The 21,149-nt window shown below is 58.9% G+C and overlaps 2 protein-coding genes across 3 annotated transcripts; both read left to right on the top strand.

Annotated features, from left to right (window-relative positions):
* Window positions 1–1,253: 1,253 nt before the first annotated feature.
* DEDD (death effector domain containing) lies at window positions 1,254–20,869 on the top strand. Its single transcript, XM_032093265.1, has 5 exons — window positions 1,254–2,499; window positions 9,205–9,583; window positions 13,675–13,782; window positions 14,926–15,072; window positions 19,175–20,869. The coding sequence occupies exons 2-5, from the start codon at window positions 9,211–9,213 to the stop codon at window positions 19,549–19,551; spliced, it is 1,005 nt and encodes a 334-aa protein (XP_031949156.1). The 5' UTR covers window positions 1,254–2,499; window positions 9,205–9,210; the 3' UTR covers window positions 19,552–20,869.
* LOC116436216 lies at window positions 2,774–7,375 on the top strand. Of its 2 annotated transcripts, none has more exons than XM_032093255.1 (4): window positions 2,774–2,939; window positions 3,001–4,401; window positions 4,691–4,772; window positions 4,960–7,375. In XM_032093255.1, exon 4 carries the CDS (start codon window positions 5,026–5,028, stop codon window positions 6,130–6,132), a length of 1,107 nt encoding a protein of 368 aa, XP_031949146.1. In that variant the 5' UTR covers window positions 2,774–2,939; window positions 3,001–4,401; window positions 4,691–4,772; window positions 4,960–5,025; the 3' UTR covers window positions 6,133–7,375. The 2 variants fall into 2 exon arrangements, with proteins under 2 accessions (XP_031949146.1, XP_031949147.1); XM_032093256.1 differs by having other exon boundaries at window positions 3,001–4,483.
* Window positions 20,870–21,149: the final 280 nt, after the last annotated feature.

Raw genomic sequence — 21,149 nt, 5'->3', positions numbered from 1 at the left:
CCGGACACCGGGACCCCCCTCGGGACCCTCCCTGGACACCAGGACCCCCCTTGGGACCCCCAGTTCTGCTCCAGGGCCTCCTCCGGGCCCCCCCCCCCGGACACCGGGACCCCCTCGGGACCCTCCTTGGACACCGGGACCCCTCCCTGGACACCGGGACCCCCCTCGGGACCCTCCCTGGACACCGGGACCCCTCCCTGGACACCGGGACCCCCCTTGGGACCCCCAGTTCTGCTCCGGGGCCTCCTCCGGGCCCCCCCCCTGGACACCGGGGACCCCCTCGGGACCCTTCCCGTGTCCCCCTCCCCCTTCCCCGCTGTGCCTCCCCCCCCCTTCCCCCCTCCAGGCCCGGCGCCGTCCCGGCGCGTGCCGCGTTAATTACAATTATCATTCACTAATTGCGCTCGGGGCGTGGGGGGCCCGGGGGGAAAAAGGAGGGGGGGGGGGGACACACCCAGGTTCCCCCCCCTCCCCCACCGTGTCCCCTCCCCGCCCTGGCCCTGCCTCAGTGTCCCCACCCAGCCCGGGGCAAAAGTGAAGGACGGGCCGCACCCATGGGTGGGGGCGGGGAGCTCTCGCAGGGGGTGGCACCAGTGGCCCCCTCCCCCCTTTTGGTCGCCTCCTTGTCGCCATTGTGTCCCCGCCTCCCCCCCCCCTCCCCCTCAGGAGGGACCCCTCCCTTGTCCCCACAGCGCCACATTGTCCCCTCCCCACCCCCCGCATTATCCCCCTGCTCGACCAACCCCACCCCAACGCTCTCCCCTTCCTCACAGCAGCCCCTGCCCTCCTCACCCTTTCCCTCACACCCCAAAACGCCCCAAAAAGCCCCAAAATCCCCTCAAAATCCCCCCCCTTTTCCGGCCGCTCTGCCCTCACTTAAGATGGCGGCGCCCCCGCCTCGCCTTTCCCAAGATGGCGCCCGCGCCGCCACGCGGCTCCGCGCTGCCAGCTTGCCCTCACTCAAGATGGCGCCCGCCCTCCCGTGCTAACCAATGGCGCTGAAGCCAACCAGCAGCATCCCGGATGTAGCCGCCATATTGCCCTCACCCAACATGGCGGCGCCCTCCCCGTGTTCCCCTATGGGCGTGAAGCCGCGGCGCGCTCGCGGTGCCCGGATGTGGGCGTGGTTTTCCCCCGCACCGCCGCGCCTATTGGGCGTGGCTTCGGCTTCCCGGAAGTGACGTCAGGGCGGAGCCGCCCGCGGGGAGCGGGGAGCGGAGCGGACGGAGCCAAGATGGCGGCGCCGGGGCTGGGCCGGCCCTGAGGGGCCGGGAGGGGCCGGGAGGGGCCCCCGCGCACGGCGGGGCTGGGACGGGCCGCAGGGGGGGCCCCGCCGCTCCCCCCGCCGCTCCTCGAGACGCTGCCTCCGCCGGAGCCTCCCTGGGGCCTGACCGGAGCTTCCCCGGAGCTTCCCCCGGGGGAGAAGCGGGGCCTGCTCGGGGCCTTACCGGGTTCTCCCCGCGGCTTTTCGGGGCTCGCCGGGGCCTTTTGGGGCCTCGCCGGGGCCTTTTGGGGCCTCGCGGAGTTGTTTTGAGGCCTTACCGGGGCCTCCCCGGGGTTTGACCGGAGCTTTTTGGGGTCCAACCGGGCCCTTCCCGAAGCCTCCCGGGGTGAACCGGAGCCTCCCCGGGATCTTTTTGGGGTCTTACCGGGAGCTCCCGGGGCTTTAAAAGCCTTTAACGGGAAGAACCCTCCCGGTTCTCTCCGTTTTGCTTCTTTACCGTTGGAATTTTGAGGCGATTTCAGTGGAAATCGCGGTTAAATCGGAGCTTTTTTTTGGTTGGGGTTTTTTTTTAATTATTATTATTATTATTTTATAATTTTTGGTCCTATTTAACAACAGCGCTTTTCCCTCGGTTTTTCCCCCCCCCCCTCAGAATTCCGGCTCTTCCCGAGGATCAAAACAAATCAAAAAAATCCCGGGATTTGAAGCGCAAGGAGGAGCGGCATGAAATTCCAAGGATTTCTTCCCTCGAGGGAGCTTTTTTGGGTTTTTTCCTTGCGTTTTTCCCTTTGAGCGAGGTCGGAATCGCCCCAAAATCCTCCTAAAATCCGGGCTCCAGGGAATTCATCCCTCGGGAATGCTGGCCCTGAAACCAGGAATGACTTCAAAGCCAAACCCGGCGTTGGTTTTGTTTTGATTTTTTTTTTTTTTTTGTTTTTCTTGGCTAAATTATTAATTAGGAAGGCAACAAAAAATTAAAAAAAAAAAAGATTTTTGTTGTTTTTTTGGGGTTATTTTTTGGGGGGGGGGCAAGTGGAGCAACCCCCAAGGACTGACAGCGATCCCGGCCTCTGGAATTCCGGCGGCGAGTGGAATTTTGGGAGCATCCGCGGGAATTTTGGGGTTTTTTTTTGGGGGGGGGGGGATTTTATTTAAAAAAAAAGGAATTTAAGGACAAAAAAAAAGTGAAAAAACAAAGGAAAAGGGGATCGAAAATTCCTTCCGACCGCTCCTGCTGCGGGATCCAGGCACGGCTGGGATTGCTGCTGGCTGAGGTGAGTGTCCTGTGCTGGGAATTTTTGGGAATTTTCCCTGGGAATTTTCGGGATTTCTCCAGCGCTGCGTGAAGTGAGGGAGGCGGGGAGGGATCGGGATGGATCCAGGGAAGTTTGGGATGGATCCAGAGGGTCCTGATGGATTCAGAGGGGATCGGGATGGATCTGGAGAGGCTCAGGATGGATCCAGAGGGTCCTGATGGATCCAGGAGGGCTCCAAATGGATCCAGAGGGGCTCCAGATGGATCCAGGGGGGTTTGGGATGGAGCCAGAGGGTCCTGATAGATCCAAGGGGGCTCCAGATGGATCCAGGAAGACTCAGGATGGATCCAGGGAAGCTCAGGATGGATCCAGAGGGTCCTGATAGATCCAGGAGGGCTCCAAATGGATCCAGGAAGACTCAGGATGGATCTGGAGAGGCTCGGGATGGATCCAGGGACGTTCGGGATGGATCCAGAGGGTCCTGATGCAGCCGGGGGGGTTTGGGATGGATCCAGGGAGGCTCAGGAGGGATCCAGAGGGTTCTGATGGACCCAGGGAAGCTCCAGATGGATCCAGGGGGGCTCCAAATTGATCCAGGAGGGATCCGGGATAGATGCAGGGAAGTTTGGGATGGATCCAGAGGGTTCTGATGGACCCAGGGAGGCTCCAAATGGATCCAGGGAAGTTCGGGATGGATCTGGAGAGGTCTGGGATGGATCCAGAGGGTCCTGATGGACCCAGGGAGGTCTGGGAGGGATCCAGAGAGGCTCAGGATGGATCTGGAGAGGCTCAGGATGGATCGAGGGAAGCTCAGGATGGATCCAGAGAGTCCTGATGGAGCCGGGAGGGATCGGGATGGAGCCAGAGGGGATCCAGGGAGGCTCAGGATGGATCCAGGGGAGTTTGGGATGGATCCAGGGGGACTCCAAATGGATCCAGAGGCTTCTGATGGATCCAGAGGGGATCGGGATGGATCCATGGGGGGATCCAGAGGGTCCTGATGGACCCAGGGAGGCTCCAAATGGATCCAGGGGGGTTTGGGATGGATCCAGGGGGGTTTGGGATGGATCCAGGGGGGTTTGGGATGGAGCCAGAGGGTCCTGATGGACCCAGGGAGGCTCCAAATGGATCCAGGGAAGTTCGGGATGGATCTGGAGAGGTTCAGGATGGATCTGGAGAGGTCTGGGATGGATCCAGAGGGTCCTGACGGACCCAGGGAGGTCTGGGATGGATCCAGAGAGGCTCAGGATGGATCTGGAGAGGCTCAGGATGGATCGAGGGAGGTTTGGGATGGATCCAGAGGGTCCTGATGGATCCAGGGGGGCTCCAGATGGATCCCAGGAAGTTCAGGATGGATCCAGGGGAGTTCAGGATGAATCTGGGGAGGCTCGGGATGGATCCAGGGAGGGTTGGGATGGATCTGGAGAGGTCTGGGATGGATCCAGGAGTTCGGGATGGAGCTGGAGAGGTTCAGGATGGATCCACGGAAGTTTGGGATGGATCCAGGAGTTTGAGGTGGATCTGGAGAGGTCTGGGATGGATCCAGGGAAGTTCAGGATGGATCTGGAGAGGCTCGGGATGGATCCAGAGGGTCCTGATGGACCCAGGGGGGCTCCAGATGAATCCCAGGAAGTTCAGGGTGGATCCAGGGGAGTTCAGGATGGATCCAGAGGATCCTGATGGATCCAGGGGGGTTTGGGATGGATCCAGGGAAGTTCGGGATGGATCTGGAGAGGTCTGGGATGGATCCAGAGGGTCCTGACGGACCCAGGGAGGCTCCAAATGGATCCAGAGGGGCTCCAGATGGATCCAGGGGGGTTTGGGATGGAGCCAGAACGTCCTGATAGATCCAGGGGGGCTCCAGATGGATCCAGGAAGACTCAGGATGGATCTGGAGAGGCTCGGGATGGATCCAGGGACGTTCGGGATGGATCCAGAGGGTCCTGATGCACCCAGGGGGGTTTGGGATGGATCCAGGGGGGCTCAGGATGGATCCAGGGAAGTTTGGGATGGATCTGGAGAGGTCTGGGATGGATCCAGAGGGTCCTGATGGACCCAGGGAAGTCTGGGAGGGATCCAGAGAGGCTCAGGATGGATCTGGAGAGGCTCAGGATGGATCCCAGAGGGTTCTGATGGATCCAGGGGGGCTCCAGATGGATTCCAGGAAGTTCAGGATGGATCCAGGGGAGTTCAGGATGAATCTGGGGAGGCTCGGGATGGATCCAGAGGGTCCTGATGGATCCAGGGAGGCTCCAAATGGATCCATGGAGGCCCAGGATGGATCTGGAGAGGTCTGGGATGGATCCAGGGAAATTTGGGATGGATCCACGGGATCCTGATGGATCTGGGGAGGCTCGGGATGGATCTGGAGAGGTTCAGGATGGATCCAAGGAAGTTTGGGGTGGATCCAGGGGGGCTTCAGATGGATCTGGGGGGGTTTGGGACGGATCTGGAGAGGCTCAGGATGGATCCAGGGAGGTTTGGGATGGATCCAGAGGGTCCTGATGGATCCAGGAGGGCTCCAAATGGATCCAGAGAGTTCTGATGGAGCCGGGAGGGATCGGGATGGATCCAGAGGGGATCCAGGGGGGCTCAGGATGGATCCAGGGGAGTTTGGGATGGATCCAGAGAGTCCTGACGGGTTCAGGGAGGCTTGGGATGGATCTGGAGAGGCTCAGGGTGGATCCAGGGAAGTTCAGGGATGGATCTGGAGAGGTTCAGGGTGGATCTGGAGAGGTCTGGGATGGATCCAGGGATGCTCAGGATGGATCCAGAGGGTCCTGCTGGATCCAGGGAGGCTGCGGATGGATCCAGGGGGGTTCGGGATGGATCTGGAGAGGTCTGGGTTGGATCCAGGAATTCGGGATGGATCCAGGGAAGTTCAGGGTGGATCCAGGGAAGTTCCGGATGGATCCAGAGGGTCCTGATGGACCCAGGGGGGCTCCAAATGGATCCGTGGAGGCTCGGGATGGATCCAAGGAGGTTTGGGATGGATCTGGAGAGGTCTGGGATGGATCCAGGGAAGTTCAGGGTGGATCCAGGAATTCGGGATGGATCCAGGGAAGTTCCAGACGGATCCAGGGAAGCTCAGGGTGGATCCAGGGAAGTTCAGGATCCAGGAATTCGGGATGGATCTGGAGAGGTTCAGGATGGATCCAGGAGTTCAGGGTGGATCCAGGGAAATTTGGGATGGATCCAGGAATCCGGGATGGCTCCCTCGGCTCTCCCTCCCTGCTCCAGCCGATCATTCCCACCTGCAGAGCTCCGGGCGCCCGGGAATTTGGGGAATCCTGGCAGAGCCCGTTGGAATTCGGGCCCGGAATGACATTTTGGGATCTCTTGGCATCACCGGGATCGGAGCTCAACCCGCTGGGAAATGAAATTCCCACGTTCCCGGCGCTCAGAATTCCCAAATTCCCGCCCCAAAGCCGCTTTTCCAAAGGGATCCCTTTTTTTTTTCCTTCGGGATCTTTTCTCTGGAGTTTCCTCCTCCCTCCCCTTCCCAACCTCGGCAGCTCCTCTTTGATCCCAGAAAATCCAATTTCTTCCAGCTGGGAATGGATTTTCCTGGAATTCCCAAGGGGATTGAAGAGGAGGAATCTCCCCAGAGAGGAAAATCTGGGATTCATCCCAATTTTTTTGGCGGGGTGAATTTTTTCCTCTTTGTTTATTTGGGAAAAAATTCACCCGGAGGCTCCCTTGGGGTTTTCCAAATTCCATCTAAAAATTGGGATTTGGGGTTTTTTTGACCTTCAGCCAGGCAAGGATTTTTCCTGGGATCATGTGGAAAATCCCAACATTTCCCACTGGGATTTTTCCCACCCGAGCTGAGCCCCCGGGAAGCTCCAGGAATTCGTTTTTCCCGTTCATCCCAAATTTATCTCCTTGGATTTGGGGAGGTGAGTGGGGGGAAAATTCCCAAGGATTTCAGGATTTTGGGAGCTGTGGGAATTTCGGGATCCCCTCCACAGCCGGAATTCCACGGAATAATTTTGGTGGATTTTATTTTATTTCTGTTGGTTTTCTCCCGGGAAAATTCCATCCCAAAATTCCCAGAGAATCCGTAAAACCTCCTTTTTTCCCCCAGATTTTTAAGGATCCCAACACCCAATTCCTGCTTTTTTTTCCCCTTTCCTGCTTTCCATGGGAAGAAAACAATCCCGGGATCATTCCAGGGGGGGTCAAAGCTGAAGAATCCAAAGATTTTTCCCAACTTTTTTACCGTTTGACTCCCAAATCCGAGGAAAAACGGGACAATTTCAGGAAAATTCCCTCCATCCCAAAAAAAACCGGGATCACAGCCCCATTCCCACTTTTTTCCCAAAAGATTTTATGGGAATTTCCTCCCCACTGGGGAATCCCACCCAGGAGCTGCCGATCCCGCAGATTCCCGAGGGATTTTTTTGGGATGCATCCCTGGGGGGGGGGGTGGATCCCCATTTTTGGGGTGGTTCTGGAAGCTCTGGAATTCCCTGGGAATTCCTGCCCCGTTCTGGGCTGGTTTTGGGGGATTTTGGCTGCCCTGGGGGTGGTTTTGGTGGCACTTTGGAGGATTTGGGATCGTTGTTTTCCGGGGATTCGGGGTGGAGCTGGAGCTCGATCCCGAATGTTTTGGGGAGTTGTGTTGGAGGGCAGGAATTTTATCCCGAATTTATAAAGGAAAGGGATTCCTGGGGGGATTCCTGGGATGGATTTGGGGGGTTGGAATCCGTCGTTTTGGGGGCGTTTTAGCCCCAAATTTGTGGGGACAGGGCTCGCCCAGCTGCCTTTGGGGTCAATCCAAACCTCGGTCCCGGAGCTCAAATCCCAAATCCCGGGATCTCCTGGATCCCCTTATCCCTGACCCCAAATCCCAAATCCTTGGGGCCCCTGGATCCCCTTATCCCAGACCCCAAATCCCTGGATCCCCTTATCTGTGACCCCAAATCCCAAATCCCTGGATCCCCTTATCCCAGACCCCAAATCCCTGGATCCCCTTATCCCTGACCCCAAATCCCAAATCTTTGGATCCCTGGATTCCCTTATCCCTGACCCCAAACCCCAAATCCCTGGGGCTCCTGGATCCCCTGACCCCATATCCCTGGATTCCTATGTTCCCTTATCCCTGACCCCAAACCCCAAATCCCCGGGGCCCCTGGATCCCCTTATCCCTGACCCCAAATCCCAAATCCCTGGATCCCTGTATTCCCCCTATCCCTGACCCCAAATCCCAAATCTTTGGATCCCTGTATTCCCTTATCCCTGACCCCAAATCCCAAATCTTTGGATCCCTGTATTCCCTTATCCCTGACCCCAAATCCCAAATCCCGGGATCCCTTTATCCCTGACCCCAAATCCCAAATCTTTGGATCCCTGGATCCTCCTATCCCTGACCCCAAATCCCAAATCCCTGGATCCCTGTATTCCCCCTATCCCTGACCCCAAATCCCAAATCTTTGGATCCCTGTATTCCCTTATCCCTGACCCCAAATCCCAAATCCCTGGATCCCTTTATCCCTGACCCCAAATCCCAAATCTTTGGATCCCTGGATCCTCCTATCCCTGACCCCAAATCCCAAATCTTTGGATCCCTGTATTCCCTTATCCTTGACCCCAAATCCCAAATCCCTGGATTCCCTTATCCCTGACCCCAAATCCCAAATCCTTGGGGCCCCTGGATCCCGTTATCCCTGACCCCAAATCCCAAATCCTTGGATCCCTGTATTTCCTTCTCTCTGACCCCAAATCCCAAATCCCTGGATCTCCTGGATCCCCTTATCCCTGACCCCAAATCCTTGGGGCCCCTGGATCCCCTGACCCCAAATCCTTGGATCCCTGTATTCCCTTATCCCTGACCCCAAATCCCAAATCTTTGGATCCCTGTATTCCCTTATCCCTGACCCCAAATCCCAAATCCCTGGATCTCCTGGATCCCTGTATTCCCTTATCCGTGACCCTGTATGCCAAATCTGTGGATCCCCTTATCCCTGATCCCAAATCTTTGGATCCCTGCATCCCCTTATCCCTACCCCAAATCCCAAATCTTTGGATCCCTGGATCCCCTTATCTGTGACCCCAAATCCCTGGATTTCCTGGATTCCCTTATCCCTGACCCCAAATCCCAAATCCTTGGATCCCCTTATCCCTGACCCCAAATCCCAAATCCCTGGATCTCCTGGATCCCTTTATCCCTGACCCCAAATCCCTGGATCCCTCCCCAGTCCCACGTCCCCCTGACCCCTCACCCCATTGTCCCCGTGTGCCCAGCTGCCCGTGGCGAGCTGGCAGCGCCGGGGATGGCATTGCCGGGGGCACGGGGTCAGTGCCGTGGCCGGAGGAGGTGGGCGAGCGCCAGCAGGGCCCGCACTGACCCCGTGCCCCATTCCAGTGTCCCCTGGTGCCCATGGCGGGCTGGCAGCACCGTGGCACTGCCGTGGGTGGCACTGCCGTGGGTGGCACTGCCGGTGGCACAGGGTCAATGCCACGACCACAGGAGGTGGCCAAGCCCCAGCACCAGTCCCACCCTGACCCCGTGCCCCATTCCCTCTCCGCAGGTGCCCATGGCGGGCCGGAAGCGCCGTGCCGGCAGCGCTGGGGGTGGCGTTACCATGGGTGGCACTGCCATGGGTGGCACTGCTGTGGGTGGCACTGCCGGTGGCACGGGGTCAATGCCGTGACCAGAGGAGGTGGCCAAGCCCCAGCACCAGTCCCGCACTGACCCCGTGCCCCATTCCCTCTCCGCAGGTGCCCATGGCGGGCCGGAAGCGCCGTGCCGGCAGCGCCGCGGCTGGCGTTACCGGCGGCACGGGCGGCTGCGGCGGCGCGGCGCCGTGGCCGGAGGAGGTGGGCGAGCGCGAGCAGGGGCTCTACTCGCTGCACCGCATGTTCGACATCGTGGGCGCGCAGCTGACGCACCGCGACGTGCGCGTGCTCTCCTTCCTCTTCGTGGACGTGCTGGACGAGGCCGAGCGCGGCCGCATCCGCTCGGGCCGCGACTTCCTGCTGGCGCTGGAGCGGCAGGGCCGCTGCGACGAGAGCAACCTGCGGCAGCTGCTGCAGCTGCTGCGCATCATCACCCGCCACGACCTGCTGCCCTACGTCAGCCTCAAGCGCCGCCGGCCCGGTGAGTGCCTGTCGCGATATGTCGCGATATACGGGGTCGCTGTCGCGATATGTCGCGATATACGGGGTCGCTGTCGCGATATGTCGCGATATACGGGGTCGCTGTCGCGATATACGGGGGTATTGGGGGTCACGTCATCACCCGCCACGAGCTGCTGCCCTACGTCAGCCTCAAGCGGAGGCGGCCCGGTGAGTGCCTGTCGCGATATGTCGCGATATACGGGGTCGCTGTCGCGATATGTCGCGATATACGGGGGTATTGGGGTCACGTCATCACCCGCCACGACCTGCTGCCCTATGTCAGCCTCAAGCGCTGCCGGCCCGGTGAGTGCCTGTCGCGATATGTCGCGATATACGGGGTCGCTGTCGCGATATGTTGCGATATACGGGGGTGTTGCGGGTCACGTCATCACCCGCCACGACCTGCTGCCCTACGTCAGCCTCAAGCGGAGGCGGCCCGGTGAGTGCCTGTCGCGATATATCGCGATATACGGGGTCGCTGTCGCGATATACGGGGGTATTGGGGTCACGTCATCACCCGCCTTGAGCTGCTGCCCTCCGTCAGCCTGAAGTGGAGGCGGCCCAGTGAGTGCCTGTCGCGATATGTCACGATATATCGTGATATGCGGGGTCGCTGTCACGATATGGTGCGGTATACGCAGTTGCTGTTGGGATATATCGCGATATATGGGGTTATTGTCACGATATATCGCGATATGCGGGGGTATTGGGGTCACATCATCACCGGCCACGAGCTGCTGGGGTACATCGGCCTCAAGTGGAGGCAGCCCGGTGAGTGCCTGTCGCGATATATCGCGATATGTGGGGTCACTGTCGCGATACACGGGGGTATTGGGGTCACATCACCACCCGCCACGAGCCGCTGCCCTACGTCAGCCTCAAGCGGAGGCGGCCCGGTGACTGCCTGTCGCGATATATCGCGATAGATGGAGTCATTGTCGCGATATATGGGGTCGCTGTCGCGATATATCGCGATATGTGGGGGTATTGGGGTCACTCCGTCCCCCACCACGAGCCGCTGCCGCAGCCCCAGAGGGGCAGGTGGGTCAGGAGGGGCTGTCGTGATAGCGGCCCCGTGTCGCGATAGCGGCCCCGTGTCGCGATAGCGGCCCCGTGTCGCGATAGCCCATCCCCTGTCGCGCTAGCCGGCCCCGTGTCGCGATAGCCTGCCCCATGTCGCGATAGCCCGTCCCCTGTCACGATAGCCCATCCCCTGTCGCGCTAGCCGGCCCCGTGTCGCAATAGCGGGCCCGTGTCGCGATAGCGGCCCCGTGTCGCGATAGCCCGTCCCCTGTCACGATAGCCCATCCCCTGTCGCGCTAGCCGGCCCCGTGTCGCGATAGCGGGCCCGTGTCGCGATAGCGGCCCCGTGTCGCGATAGCCTGCCCCATGTCGCGATAGCCCGTCCCCTGTCACGATAGCCCATCCCCTGTCGCGCTAGCCGGCCCCGTGTCGCGATAGCGGGCCCGTGTCGCGATAGCGGCCCCATGTCGCGATAGCCCGTCCCCTGTCACGATAGCCCATCCCCTGTCACAATAGCCCATCCCCTGTCGCGATAGCGGCCCCATGTCGCGATAGCCCATCCCGTGTTGCAATAGCCCATCCCGTGCCCCTCAGAGACCCCTGAGCGGGATCGGGGTTGGGGTCGGGGTCGCTTTGGGGTCGGGGTCACTTTGGGGTCAGGGGTCACTTTGGGGTCGGGGTCACTTTGGGGTCGGGGTCGCTTTGGGGTCAGGGGTTACTTTGGGGTCGGGATCGGGGTCTCTTTGGGGTCGGGATCGGGGTCACTTTGGGGTCGGGGTCGCTTTGGGGTCGGGGTCACTTTGGGGTCGGGGTCGCTTTGGGGTCGGGGTCACTTTGGGGTCAGGGTCACTTTGGGGTCGGGGTCACTTTGGGGTCGGGGTCACTTTGGGGTCAGGGGTCACTGGGGTCGGGGTCACTTTGGGGTCGGGGTCGCTTTGGGGTCAGGGGTCACTTTGGGGTCAGGGGTCACTTTGGGGTCAGGATCGGGGTCACTTTGGGGTCGGGGTCACTTTGGGGTCGGGGTCACTTTGGGGTCAGGATCGGGGTCACTTTGGGGTCGGGGTCACTTTGGGGTCAGGGTCACTTTGGGGTCGGGGTCACTTTGGGGTCAGGGTCTCTTTGGGGTCGGGGTCACTTTGGGGTCGGGGTCACTTTGGGGTCAGGGTCGCTTTGGGGTCAGGGTCACTTTGGGGTCAGGGTCGCTTTGGGGTCGGGGTCACTTTGGGGTCGGGGTCGCTTTGGGGTCGGGGTCACTTTGGGGTCGGGGTCACTTTGAGGTCGGGGTCACTTTGGGGTCAGGGGTCACTTTGGGGTCAGGGTCGCTTTGGGGTCGGGGTCACTTTGGGGTCAGGGTCTCTTTGGGGTCGGGGTCACTTTGGGGTCGGGGTCACTTTGGGGTCAGGGTCACTTTGGGGTCAGGGGTCACTTTGGGGTCAGGGTCACTTTGGGGTCGGGGTCACTTTGGGGTCGGGGTCACTTTGGGGTCAGGGTCGCTTTGGGGTCGGGGTCACTTTGGGGTCGGGATCGGGGTCACTTTGGGGTCGGGGTCACTTTGGGGTCGGGGTCACTTTGGGATTGGGGTCACTTTGGGGTCGGGATCGGGGTCACTTTGGGATCGGGGTCACTTTGGGGTCGGGGTCACTTTGGGGTCGGGGTCTCTTTGGGGTCAGGGTCGCTTTGGGGTCGGGGTCTCTTTGGGGTCGGGGTCACTTTGGGATTGGGGTCACTTTGGGGTCAGGGTCGGGGTCACTTTGGGGTCGGGGTCACTTTGGGGTCGGGGTCACTTTGGGATCGGGGTCACTTTGGGGTCGGGGTCACTTTGGGGTCGGGATCTCTTTGGGGTCGGAGTCTCTTTGGGGTTGGGGTCGGGGTCGGGGTCACTTTGGGGTCGGGATCTCTTTGGGGTCAGGGTCATTTTGGGGTCGGAGTTACTTTAGGGTCAGGGTCTCTTTGGGGTGAGGATCGGAGTCACTTTGGGGTCGGGGTCACTTTGGGGTCGGGGTCACTTTGGGGTCGGGGTCACTTTGGGATTGGGGTCACTTTGGGGTCGGGGTCGCTTTGGGGTCGGGGTCACTTTGGGGTCAGGGTCGGGGTCACTTTGGGGTCGGGGTCACTTTGGGGTCAGGGTCTCTTTGGGGTCGGGGTCACTTTGGGGTCGGGGTCTCTTTGGGGTCGGGGTCACTTTGGGGTCAGGGTCACTTTGGGGTCGGGGTTCGTGTGCCCCCCCCCGTGGCGCTGTCGGGACGATCCCGGTTGGCTCCCGGTGCCTCCCCGGCTTCGGGGTCCCGTGGGGTGCCCGCGGTGCCCTTCCTGGTGCCATTCCCGGTGCCCTTCCTGGGGCCATTCCCGGTGCTCTTCCCAGTGCCCGCGGTGCCATTCCCAGTGCTCGGTGCCCTTCCCGGTGCCCTTCCCGGTGCCTTTCCCGTTCCCATTCCCGTTCCCATTCCCGTTCCCATTCTCGGTGCCCTTCCCGGTGCCCTTCCCGTGCCCTTCCCGGTGCCTTTCCCGTTCCCGTTCCCATTCCCGTTCCCATTCTCGGTGCCATTCCCGGTGCCCTTCCCGTGCCCTTCCCGGTGCCTTTCCCGTTCCCATTCCCGTTCCCATTCCCGGTGCCATTCCCGGTGCCATTCCCATGCCATTCCTGGTGCCATTCCCGGTGCCATTCCCGGTGCCCGCGGTGCCATTCCCGTGCCCTTCCCGGTGCCATTCCCATTCCCGTTCCCATTCCCGTTCCCATTCCCGTTCTCATTCCTGGTGCCATTCCTGGTGTCCGGTGCCATTCCCGTGCCCTTCCCGGTGCCATTCCCGGTGCCCGTTCCCATTCCCGTTCCCATTCCCGTTCCCATTCCCGTTCTCATTCCCGGTGCCATTCCTGGTGTTCGGTGCCATTCCCGTGCCCTTCCCGGTGCCCTTCCCGGTGCCCGTTCCCATTCCCGGTGCCATTCCTGTTCCCATTCCCGGTGCCATTCCCGTGCCCATTCCCGTTCTCATTCCCGGTGCCATTCCTGGTGTCCGGTGCCATTCCCGTGCCCTTCCCGGTGCCCGCAGTGTGCCCGGACCTGGTGGACAAGTACCTGGAGGAGACGTCCATCCGCTACGTCACCCCCCGCGCGCCCGGGGGCGCCGCGCCCGGCCTCGGCCACCCCCACAAATCAGGTACGGGGCCTTTTGGGGTCACCACCCCCTTTTGGGGTCACCACCCCTTTTTGGGGTCACCTTGGGATCCTCCTCCCCCTTTTGGGGTCACCCTGGGGTCATCACCCCCCTTTGGGGTCACCTTGGGATCAGCACCCCCCCTTTGGGGTCATCACCCTCTTTTGGGGTCATCACCCCCCTTTTGGGGTCACCACCCCCCCTTTTGGGGTCATCACCCCCCTTTTGGGGTCACCACCCCCCCTTTTGGGGTCATCACCCCCCTTTTGGGGTCACCTTGGGATCCTCCTCCCCCTTTTGGGGTCACCCTGAGGTCATCACCCCCTTTTGGGGTCCCCAATCCCCCCAGGAATCTGTGCCCAGATCTGGGGGGGAATTCGGGATTTGGGGTCTCTGGGGTGGATTTGGGGTCTCTGGGGTGGATTTGGGGTTCCCAGGGTGGGATTTGGGGTCTGTGGGGTGGATTTGGGGTTCCCAGGGTGGGTTTGGGGTCTGTGGGGTGGGTTTGGGGTCTGTGGGATGGATTTGGGGTTCCCAGGGTGAGTTTGGGGTCCCAGGGTGGATTTGGGGTCCCTGACCCCGCTCTTTCCCCAGTGCCTGCCCCCCACCCGTCCCTGTGCTGCTCCCTGGGGTGGGTTTGGGGTCCCAGGGTTGGTTTGGGTTCCCAGGGTGGATTTGGGGTTCCCAGGGTTGGTTTGGGGTCTCTGGGGTGGGTTTGGGGTCTGTGGGATGGATTTGGGGTTCCCAGGGTGGGTTTGGGGTCCCAGGATGGATTTGGGGTCCCTGACCCCGCTGTTTCCCCAGTGCCTGCCCCCCACCCGTCCCTGTGCTGCTCCCTGGGGTGGGTTTGGGGTCCCAGGGTTGGTTTGGGTTCCCAGGGTGGATTTGGGGTTCCCAGGGTTGGTTTGGGGTCTCTGGGGTGGGTTTGGGGTCTGTGGGATGGATTTGGGGTCCCTGACCCCGCTCTTTCCCCAGTGCCTGCCCCCCACCCGTCCCTGTGCTGCTCCCTGGGGTGGGTTTGGGGTCCCAGGGTTGGTTTGGGTTCCCAGGGTGGATTTGGGGTTCCCAGGGTTGGTTTGGGGTCTCTGGGGTGGGTTTGGGGTCTGTGGGATGGATTTGGGGTCCCTGACCCCGCTGTTTCCCCAGTGCCTGCCCCCCACCCGTCCCTGTGCTGCCCCCCGGGGGGGCCCCAGCTGGGCCCGAAGCGCCCGGGCCGGGCCCGGAGCCTCCTCGGGAACCAACGGAAACGGAGAAAGTCGGCGACCCCCGACCCCAAGGAGAAACAGACCTGCGGTGAGAGGGGGATATGGGATCGGGATTGGGATCGGGATTGGGATTGCGGGATCGGGATTGGGAGTGGGATCCCCAAGGAGAAACAGAGCTGCGGTGAGAGGGAAGCAGGATCGGGATTGTGGGATCAGGGTTGTGGGATCAGGAATGGGAATGGGATCCCCAAGGAGAAACAGAGCTGCGGTGAGAGGAGGAGGGGGGATATGGGATTGGGATTGTGGGATCGGGATTGGGAATGGGATTGTGGGATTGGGATTGGGAATGGCATCAGAAATGAGATCCCCAAGGAGAAACAGAGCTGCGGTGAGAGGGGATTGTGGGATTGTGGAATCGGGATTGTGGGATCGGGATTGTGGGATCGGGATTGGGATCCCCAAGGAGAAACAGAGCTGCGGTGAGAGGGGGACGGGAATGCAGGATCGGGATTGGGATTGTAGGATCTGGATTGTGGGATCGGGATTGTGGGATTGGGAGTGGGATCCCCAAGGAGAAACAGAGCTGCGGTGAGAGGGGAGCAGGACCGGGATTGGGATTGGGACTGTGGGATTGGGACTGTGGGATTGGGAATGGGATCAGAAATGAGATCTCCAAGGAGAAACAGAGCTGCGGTGAGAGGGAAGCAGGATCGGGATTGTGGGATCAGGATTGTGGGATCAGGATTGTGGGATCGGGAATGGGAATGGGATCCCCAAGGAGAAACAGAGCTGCGGTGAGAGAGGAGCGGGAATGGGATCGGGATTGGGAATGGGATCCCCAAGGGGAAACAGAGCTGCGGTGAGGGGGACGGGATTGTGGGATTGGGATTGTGGGATTGGGAATGGGATTCCCAAAGAGAAACAGCTGCGGTGAGAGGGGAACGGGAATGTGGGATTGATATTTTGGGGTTGGGAATGGGAATGTGGGATCGGGATTGGGATTGTGGGATCCCCAAGGGAAAACAGAGCTGCGGTGAGAGGGGGAGGGGGGATATGGGATCGGGATTGGGATTGGGATTGGGATCGGGATCGGGATTGGGATCCCCAAGGAGAAACAGAGCTGCGGTGAGAGGGGGACGGGAATGTGGGATCGGGATTGGGATTGGGAATGGGATCAGAAATGAGATCCCCAAGGAGAAACAGAGCAGCGGTGAGAGGGAAGCAGGATCGGGATTGTGGGATCGGGAATGGGAATGTGGGATTGGGAATGAGATCCCCAAGGAGAAACAGAGCTGCGGTGAGAGGGGGAGGGGATTGGGATTGTGGGATTGGGATTGGGATCAGGAATGTGGGATCGGGATTGGGATCCCCAAGGAGAAACAGCTGCGGTGAGAGGGGGATGGGAATGTGGGATTGGGATTGTGGGATTGGGAATGGGATCCCCAAGGAGAAACAGAGCTGCGGTGAGAGGGGATCGGGATTGTGGGATCGGGATCAGGAATGGGATCGGGAATGGGATCCCTAAAGAGAAACAGAGCTGCGGTGAGAGGGGAATGGGATCGGGAATGGGATCGGGAATGGGATCGGGAATGGGATCCCCAAGGGGAAGCAGAGCTGCGGTGAGAGGGGGATGGGAACAGGATCGGGATCGGGAATGGGATCGGGATTGGGGTCGGGAATGGGATCCCCAAGGGGAAGCAGAGCTGCGGTGAGAGGGGGATGGGAGCGGGAATGGGATCGGGAATGGGATCGGGATGGGATGGGGACATCCTGAAATTGGGGGGAAATTCCGATTTGGGGGTAAACTTGTAAGCGGAGATGCCCCAAAAGAGAGGAAAAAACCCCAAAAACCCCCCCAAAACTCAGGAGCACCCCCACCTCCCCTAATCCCTGAATCCCTGAATCCCTTTTCCCCCAGGATTGGGGGCTCCTTAGGGTTGGGATGACCGGGATTGTGGGGAATGGGGATTGGGGAGGGACTGGGATTGTGGGGAATGGGGATTGGGGAGGGACTGGGATTTGGCGGGGGGGAATTGGGATTGGGGGAAGAACTGGGCTGTGAGGGGATCCCTGGAATTGGGATGGGGATTTCTGGGATCGAAGGGATCTCCAGGATTGGGGAAATCCCAGGGATTTGGGGGCGAGTTCTTCAGTGGAGGAGCCCTGAAAGAAAGGAAAAAAAACCCCAAAAACCCCCCCAAAACTCAGGAGCAGCCCCATCTCCCCTAATCCCTGAATCCCTGAATCCCTTTTCCCCTGGGATTGTGAGGAATTGGGATTGGGGGAATCTTTAGGATTGAGCTGCGAACTGGGACATGAGGAGATCCCTGAAATGAGGAGGAAATTCCAATTTAGGCACAAATTTCTGAGCAGAGAAACCCCAAAAGAGAGGGAAAAAACCCCAAAATCCGTCAAAACTCAGGAGCAGCCCCACCTCCCCTAATCCCTGAATCCCTGAATCCCTTTTCCCCTGGGATTTGGGGGGATCCAAGGATTGGGGAGGAGAGTCCAGGACTGGGGGAGGGAACTGGGACTGAGCTGAGAACTGGGCTGTGAGAGACTCCCTAAAATTAGGAAGAAATTCCAACTCAGGCACAAATTTCTGAGCAGAGAAACCCCAAAAGAGAGGGGGAAAAAACCCCAAAATCCGTCAAAACTCAGGAGCAGCCCCACCTCCCCTAATCCCTGAATCCCTAAATCCCTGAATCCCTTTTCCCCCAGGATTGGGGGGTCCTTAGGGTTGGGATGACCGGGATTGTGGGGAATGGGGATTGGGGAGGGACTGGGATTGTGGGGAATGGGGATTGGGGAGGGACTGGGATTGTGGGGAATGGGGATTGGGGAGGGACTGGGATTGTGGGGAATGGGGATTGGGGAGGGACTGGGATTGTGGGGAATGGGGATTGGGGAGGGACTGGGATTTGGGGGGAATGGGGATTGGGGAGGGACTGGGATTTGGGGGGATCCAAGGATTGGGGAGGGACTGGGATTGTGGGGAATGGGGATTGGGGAGGGACTGGGATTGTGGGGAATGGGGATTGGGGAGGGACTGGGATTGTGGGGAATGGGGATTGGGGAGGGACTGGGATTTGGGGGGAATGGGGATTGGGGAGGGACTGGGATTGTGGGGAATGGGGATTGGGGAGGGACTGGGATTTGGGGGGATCCAAGGATTGGGGAGGGACTGGGATTGTGGGGAATGGGGATTGGGGAGGGACTGGGATTGTGGGGAATGGGGATTGGGGAGGGACTGGGATTTGGGGGGATCCAAGGATTGGGGAGGGACTGGGATTGTGGGGAATGGGGATTGGGGAGGGACTGGGATTTGGGGGGAATGGGGATTGGGGAGGGACTGGGATTGTGGGGAATGGGGATTGGGGAGGGACTGGGATTTGGGGGGAATGGGGATTGGGGAGGGACTGGGATTGTGGGGAATGGGGATTGGGGAGGGACTGGGATTTGGGGGGAATGGGGATTGGGGAGGGACTGGGATTGTGGGGAAGGGGGATTGGGGAGGGACTGGGATTGTGGGGAATGGGGATTGGGGAGGGACTGGGATTTGGGGGGAATGGGGATTGGGGAGGGACTGGGATTTGGGGGGAATGGGGATTGGGGAGGGACTGGGATTGTGGGGAATGGGGATTGGGGAGGGACTGGGATTGTGGGGAATGGGGATTGGGGAGGGACTGGGATTGTGGGGAATGGGGATTGGGGAGGGACTGGGATTGTGGGGAATGGGGATTGGGGAGGGACTGGGATTTGTGGGGAATGGGGATTGGGGAGGGACTGGGATTGTGGGGAATGGGGATTGGGGAGGGACTGGGATTTGTGGGGAATGGGGATTGGGGAGGGACTGGGATTTGGGGGGAATGGGGATTGGGGAGGGACTGGGATTGTGGGGAATGGGGATTGGGGAGGGACTGGGATTTGGGAGGATCCAAGGATTGGGGAGGGTCCGGGACTGCGGAGGGAATTGGGACTGGGGGGAGGAGGGAATTAGAACTGACCTGAGAACTGGGCCATGAATGAAATGAGAAAAAAATCAAACGAGGCAAAAAAATTCGAAAGAAATTCCACCTCCACCACAAATCCCTCCACACCAAAACGCCAACCAAACCCAAACCCCCTTCCCGCCACCCCAAAAACCACCACAAACCCCCTTCCTTCAACCCCCCACCCCCCTCCGGCAGACATCCGCCTGCGCGTGCGCGCCGAGTATTGCCAGCACGACTCCGCCCTGCACGGCAACGTCTTCTCCAACAAGCAGGACCCTCTGGAGCGCCAATTCGAGCGCTTCAACCAAGCCAACACCATCCTCAAATCCCGGGATTTGGGCTCCATCATCTGCGACATCAAATTCTCGGAGCTCACCTACCTCGACGCCTTCTGGCGGGATTACATCAACGGCTCCCTGCTCGAGGCGCTCAAGGGCGTCTTCATCACGGACTCGCTCAAACAAGCCGTGGGCCACGAGGCCATCAAGCTGCTGGTCAACGTGGACGAGGAGGATTACGAGTTGGGCCGCCAGAAACTCCTCAGGAACTTGATGCTCCACACGGCTCCTTGAGGGATTCATCCGACCCCGCCTTGCTTTTTTGGGTTTTTTTGGGGGGTTTTTTTAAGGGGTTTTCACCCGGTTTTTGGTTGGGGTGTTTTTTTTTTTTTCCCCCCCCATCTTTGGTGATTCTTTCCCGCCCCCCCCCCCCGGTGGTTTTTTGTTGGAGGCGATGGCGAGGATTTGGGGAGGGTTGGAGGTTTGGGATGTTCCAGGATTTGGCGCTTTTTTTGGGGTCCCTGCTGGGTTCTCCCTTGTGTTTTTTTCCATGGGGTTTTCCCCTCCATTTTGCTTTTGTATCCATTAAAAAAACAGCGATGGAAAGGCGAAACTCCCGTTGGTGCAGTGGGAATTGGGGATTGGAGGCGCGGGATGTGCCAGAATTCTTCTTTTTTCTCTGTCAATTCCTCCTTTTCTTTGTGTTTTCCATGATTTTTCCCTGTTTTTTCCCTGTTTTTCCCATTTTCTGTTCTTTTGTATCCATTAAAAACCGCGACGGAAAGGAGAAACTCCCCTTGGTGAAACTCGCTGGGATTTGGGGTTGGAGGTGTGGGAAGCCCTGGAATAACAGAATATTCCAGAATTGCTCCTTTTTCCCTGTCAATTCCTCCTTTTCCTTGTGTTTTCCATGATTTTCCCCTGTTTTTCCCATTTTCTCTTCTTTTGTATCCATTAAAAACCACGACAGAAAGGCGAAACTCCCCTTGGTGAAACTCGCTGGGATTTGGGATTGGAGCTGCAGAAAGTTCTGGAAAAATGGGATATTCCGGGTTGGAGGTGTGGGATATTCCAGAATTCCTCACTTTTCTCTGTCAATTCCTCCTTTTCCTTGTGTTTTCCATGATTTTCCCATGTTTTTTCCCTGTTTTTCCCCATTTTCCGTTCTTTTGTATCCATTAAAAACCGCGACGGAAAGGCGAAACTCCCCTTGGTGAAACTCGCTGGGATTTGGGGTTGGAGGTGTGGGAAGCCCTGGAATAACAGAATATTCCAGAATTCCTCCTTTTTCCCTGTCAATTCCTCCTTTTCCTTGTGTTTTCCATGATTTTCCCCTGTTTTTCCCATTTTCTCTTCTTTTGTATCCATTAAAAACCACGACGGAAAGGAGAAACTCCCCTTGGTGAAACTCGCTGGGATTTGGGATTGGAGCTGCAGAAAGTTCTGGAAAAATGGGATATTCCGGGTTGGAGGTGTGGGATATTCCAGAATTCCTCCTTTTTCTCTGTCAATTCCTCCTTTTCTTTGTGTTTTCCATGATTTTTCCCTGTTTTTTCCCTGTTTTTCCCATTTTCTGTTCTTTTGTATCCATTAAAAACCACGACGGAAAGGAGAAACTCCCCTTGGTGAAACTCGCTGGGATTTGGGATGGGAGCTGCAGAAAGTTCTGGAAAAATGGGATATTCCGGGTTGGAGGTGTGGGATATTCCAGAATTCCTCCTTTTTCTCTGTCAATTCCTCCTTTTCCTTGTGTTTTCCATGATTTTTCCCTGTTTTTCCCCATTTTCTGTTCGTTTTTTATCCATTAAAAACCGCGACCGAAAGGCGAAACTCCCCTTGCTGAAACTCGCTGGGATTTGGGGATTCCAGCTGTGGAATATTCCCAAATTCCT

The sequence above is a fragment of the Corvus moneduloides genome, chromosome 29, assembly GCF_009650955.1.
Source record: "Corvus moneduloides isolate bCorMon1 chromosome 29, bCorMon1.pri, whole genome shotgun sequence".
NCBI lineage: Eukaryota > Metazoa > Chordata > Aves > Passeriformes > Corvidae > Corvus > Corvus moneduloides.
Note: the sequence above shows the minus strand (reverse complement) of the source record. Positions and strands in the feature narration are given on the sequence as shown.

Excerpts from the sequence above, each read along its gene's own strand:
- LOC116436216 (XM_032093255.1), top strand. The coding sequence starts at position 5,026 with ATGGAGCCGGGAGGGATCGGGATGGATCCAGAGGGGATCCAGGGGGGC.
- DEDD (XM_032093265.1), top strand. The coding sequence starts at position 9,211 with ATGGCGGGCCGGAAGCGCCGTGCCGGCAGCGCCGCGGCTGGCGTTACC. Across the intron at positions 13,783-14,925 it reads CGGCCACCCCCACAAATCAG|TGCCTGCCCCCCACCCGTCC; the intron begins GTACGGGGCCTT and ends CTGTTTCCCCAG. Across the intron at positions 15,073-19,174 it reads CAAGGAGAAACAGACCTGCG|ACATCCGCCTGCGCGTGCGC; the intron begins GTGAGAGGGGGA and ends CCCCTCCGGCAG.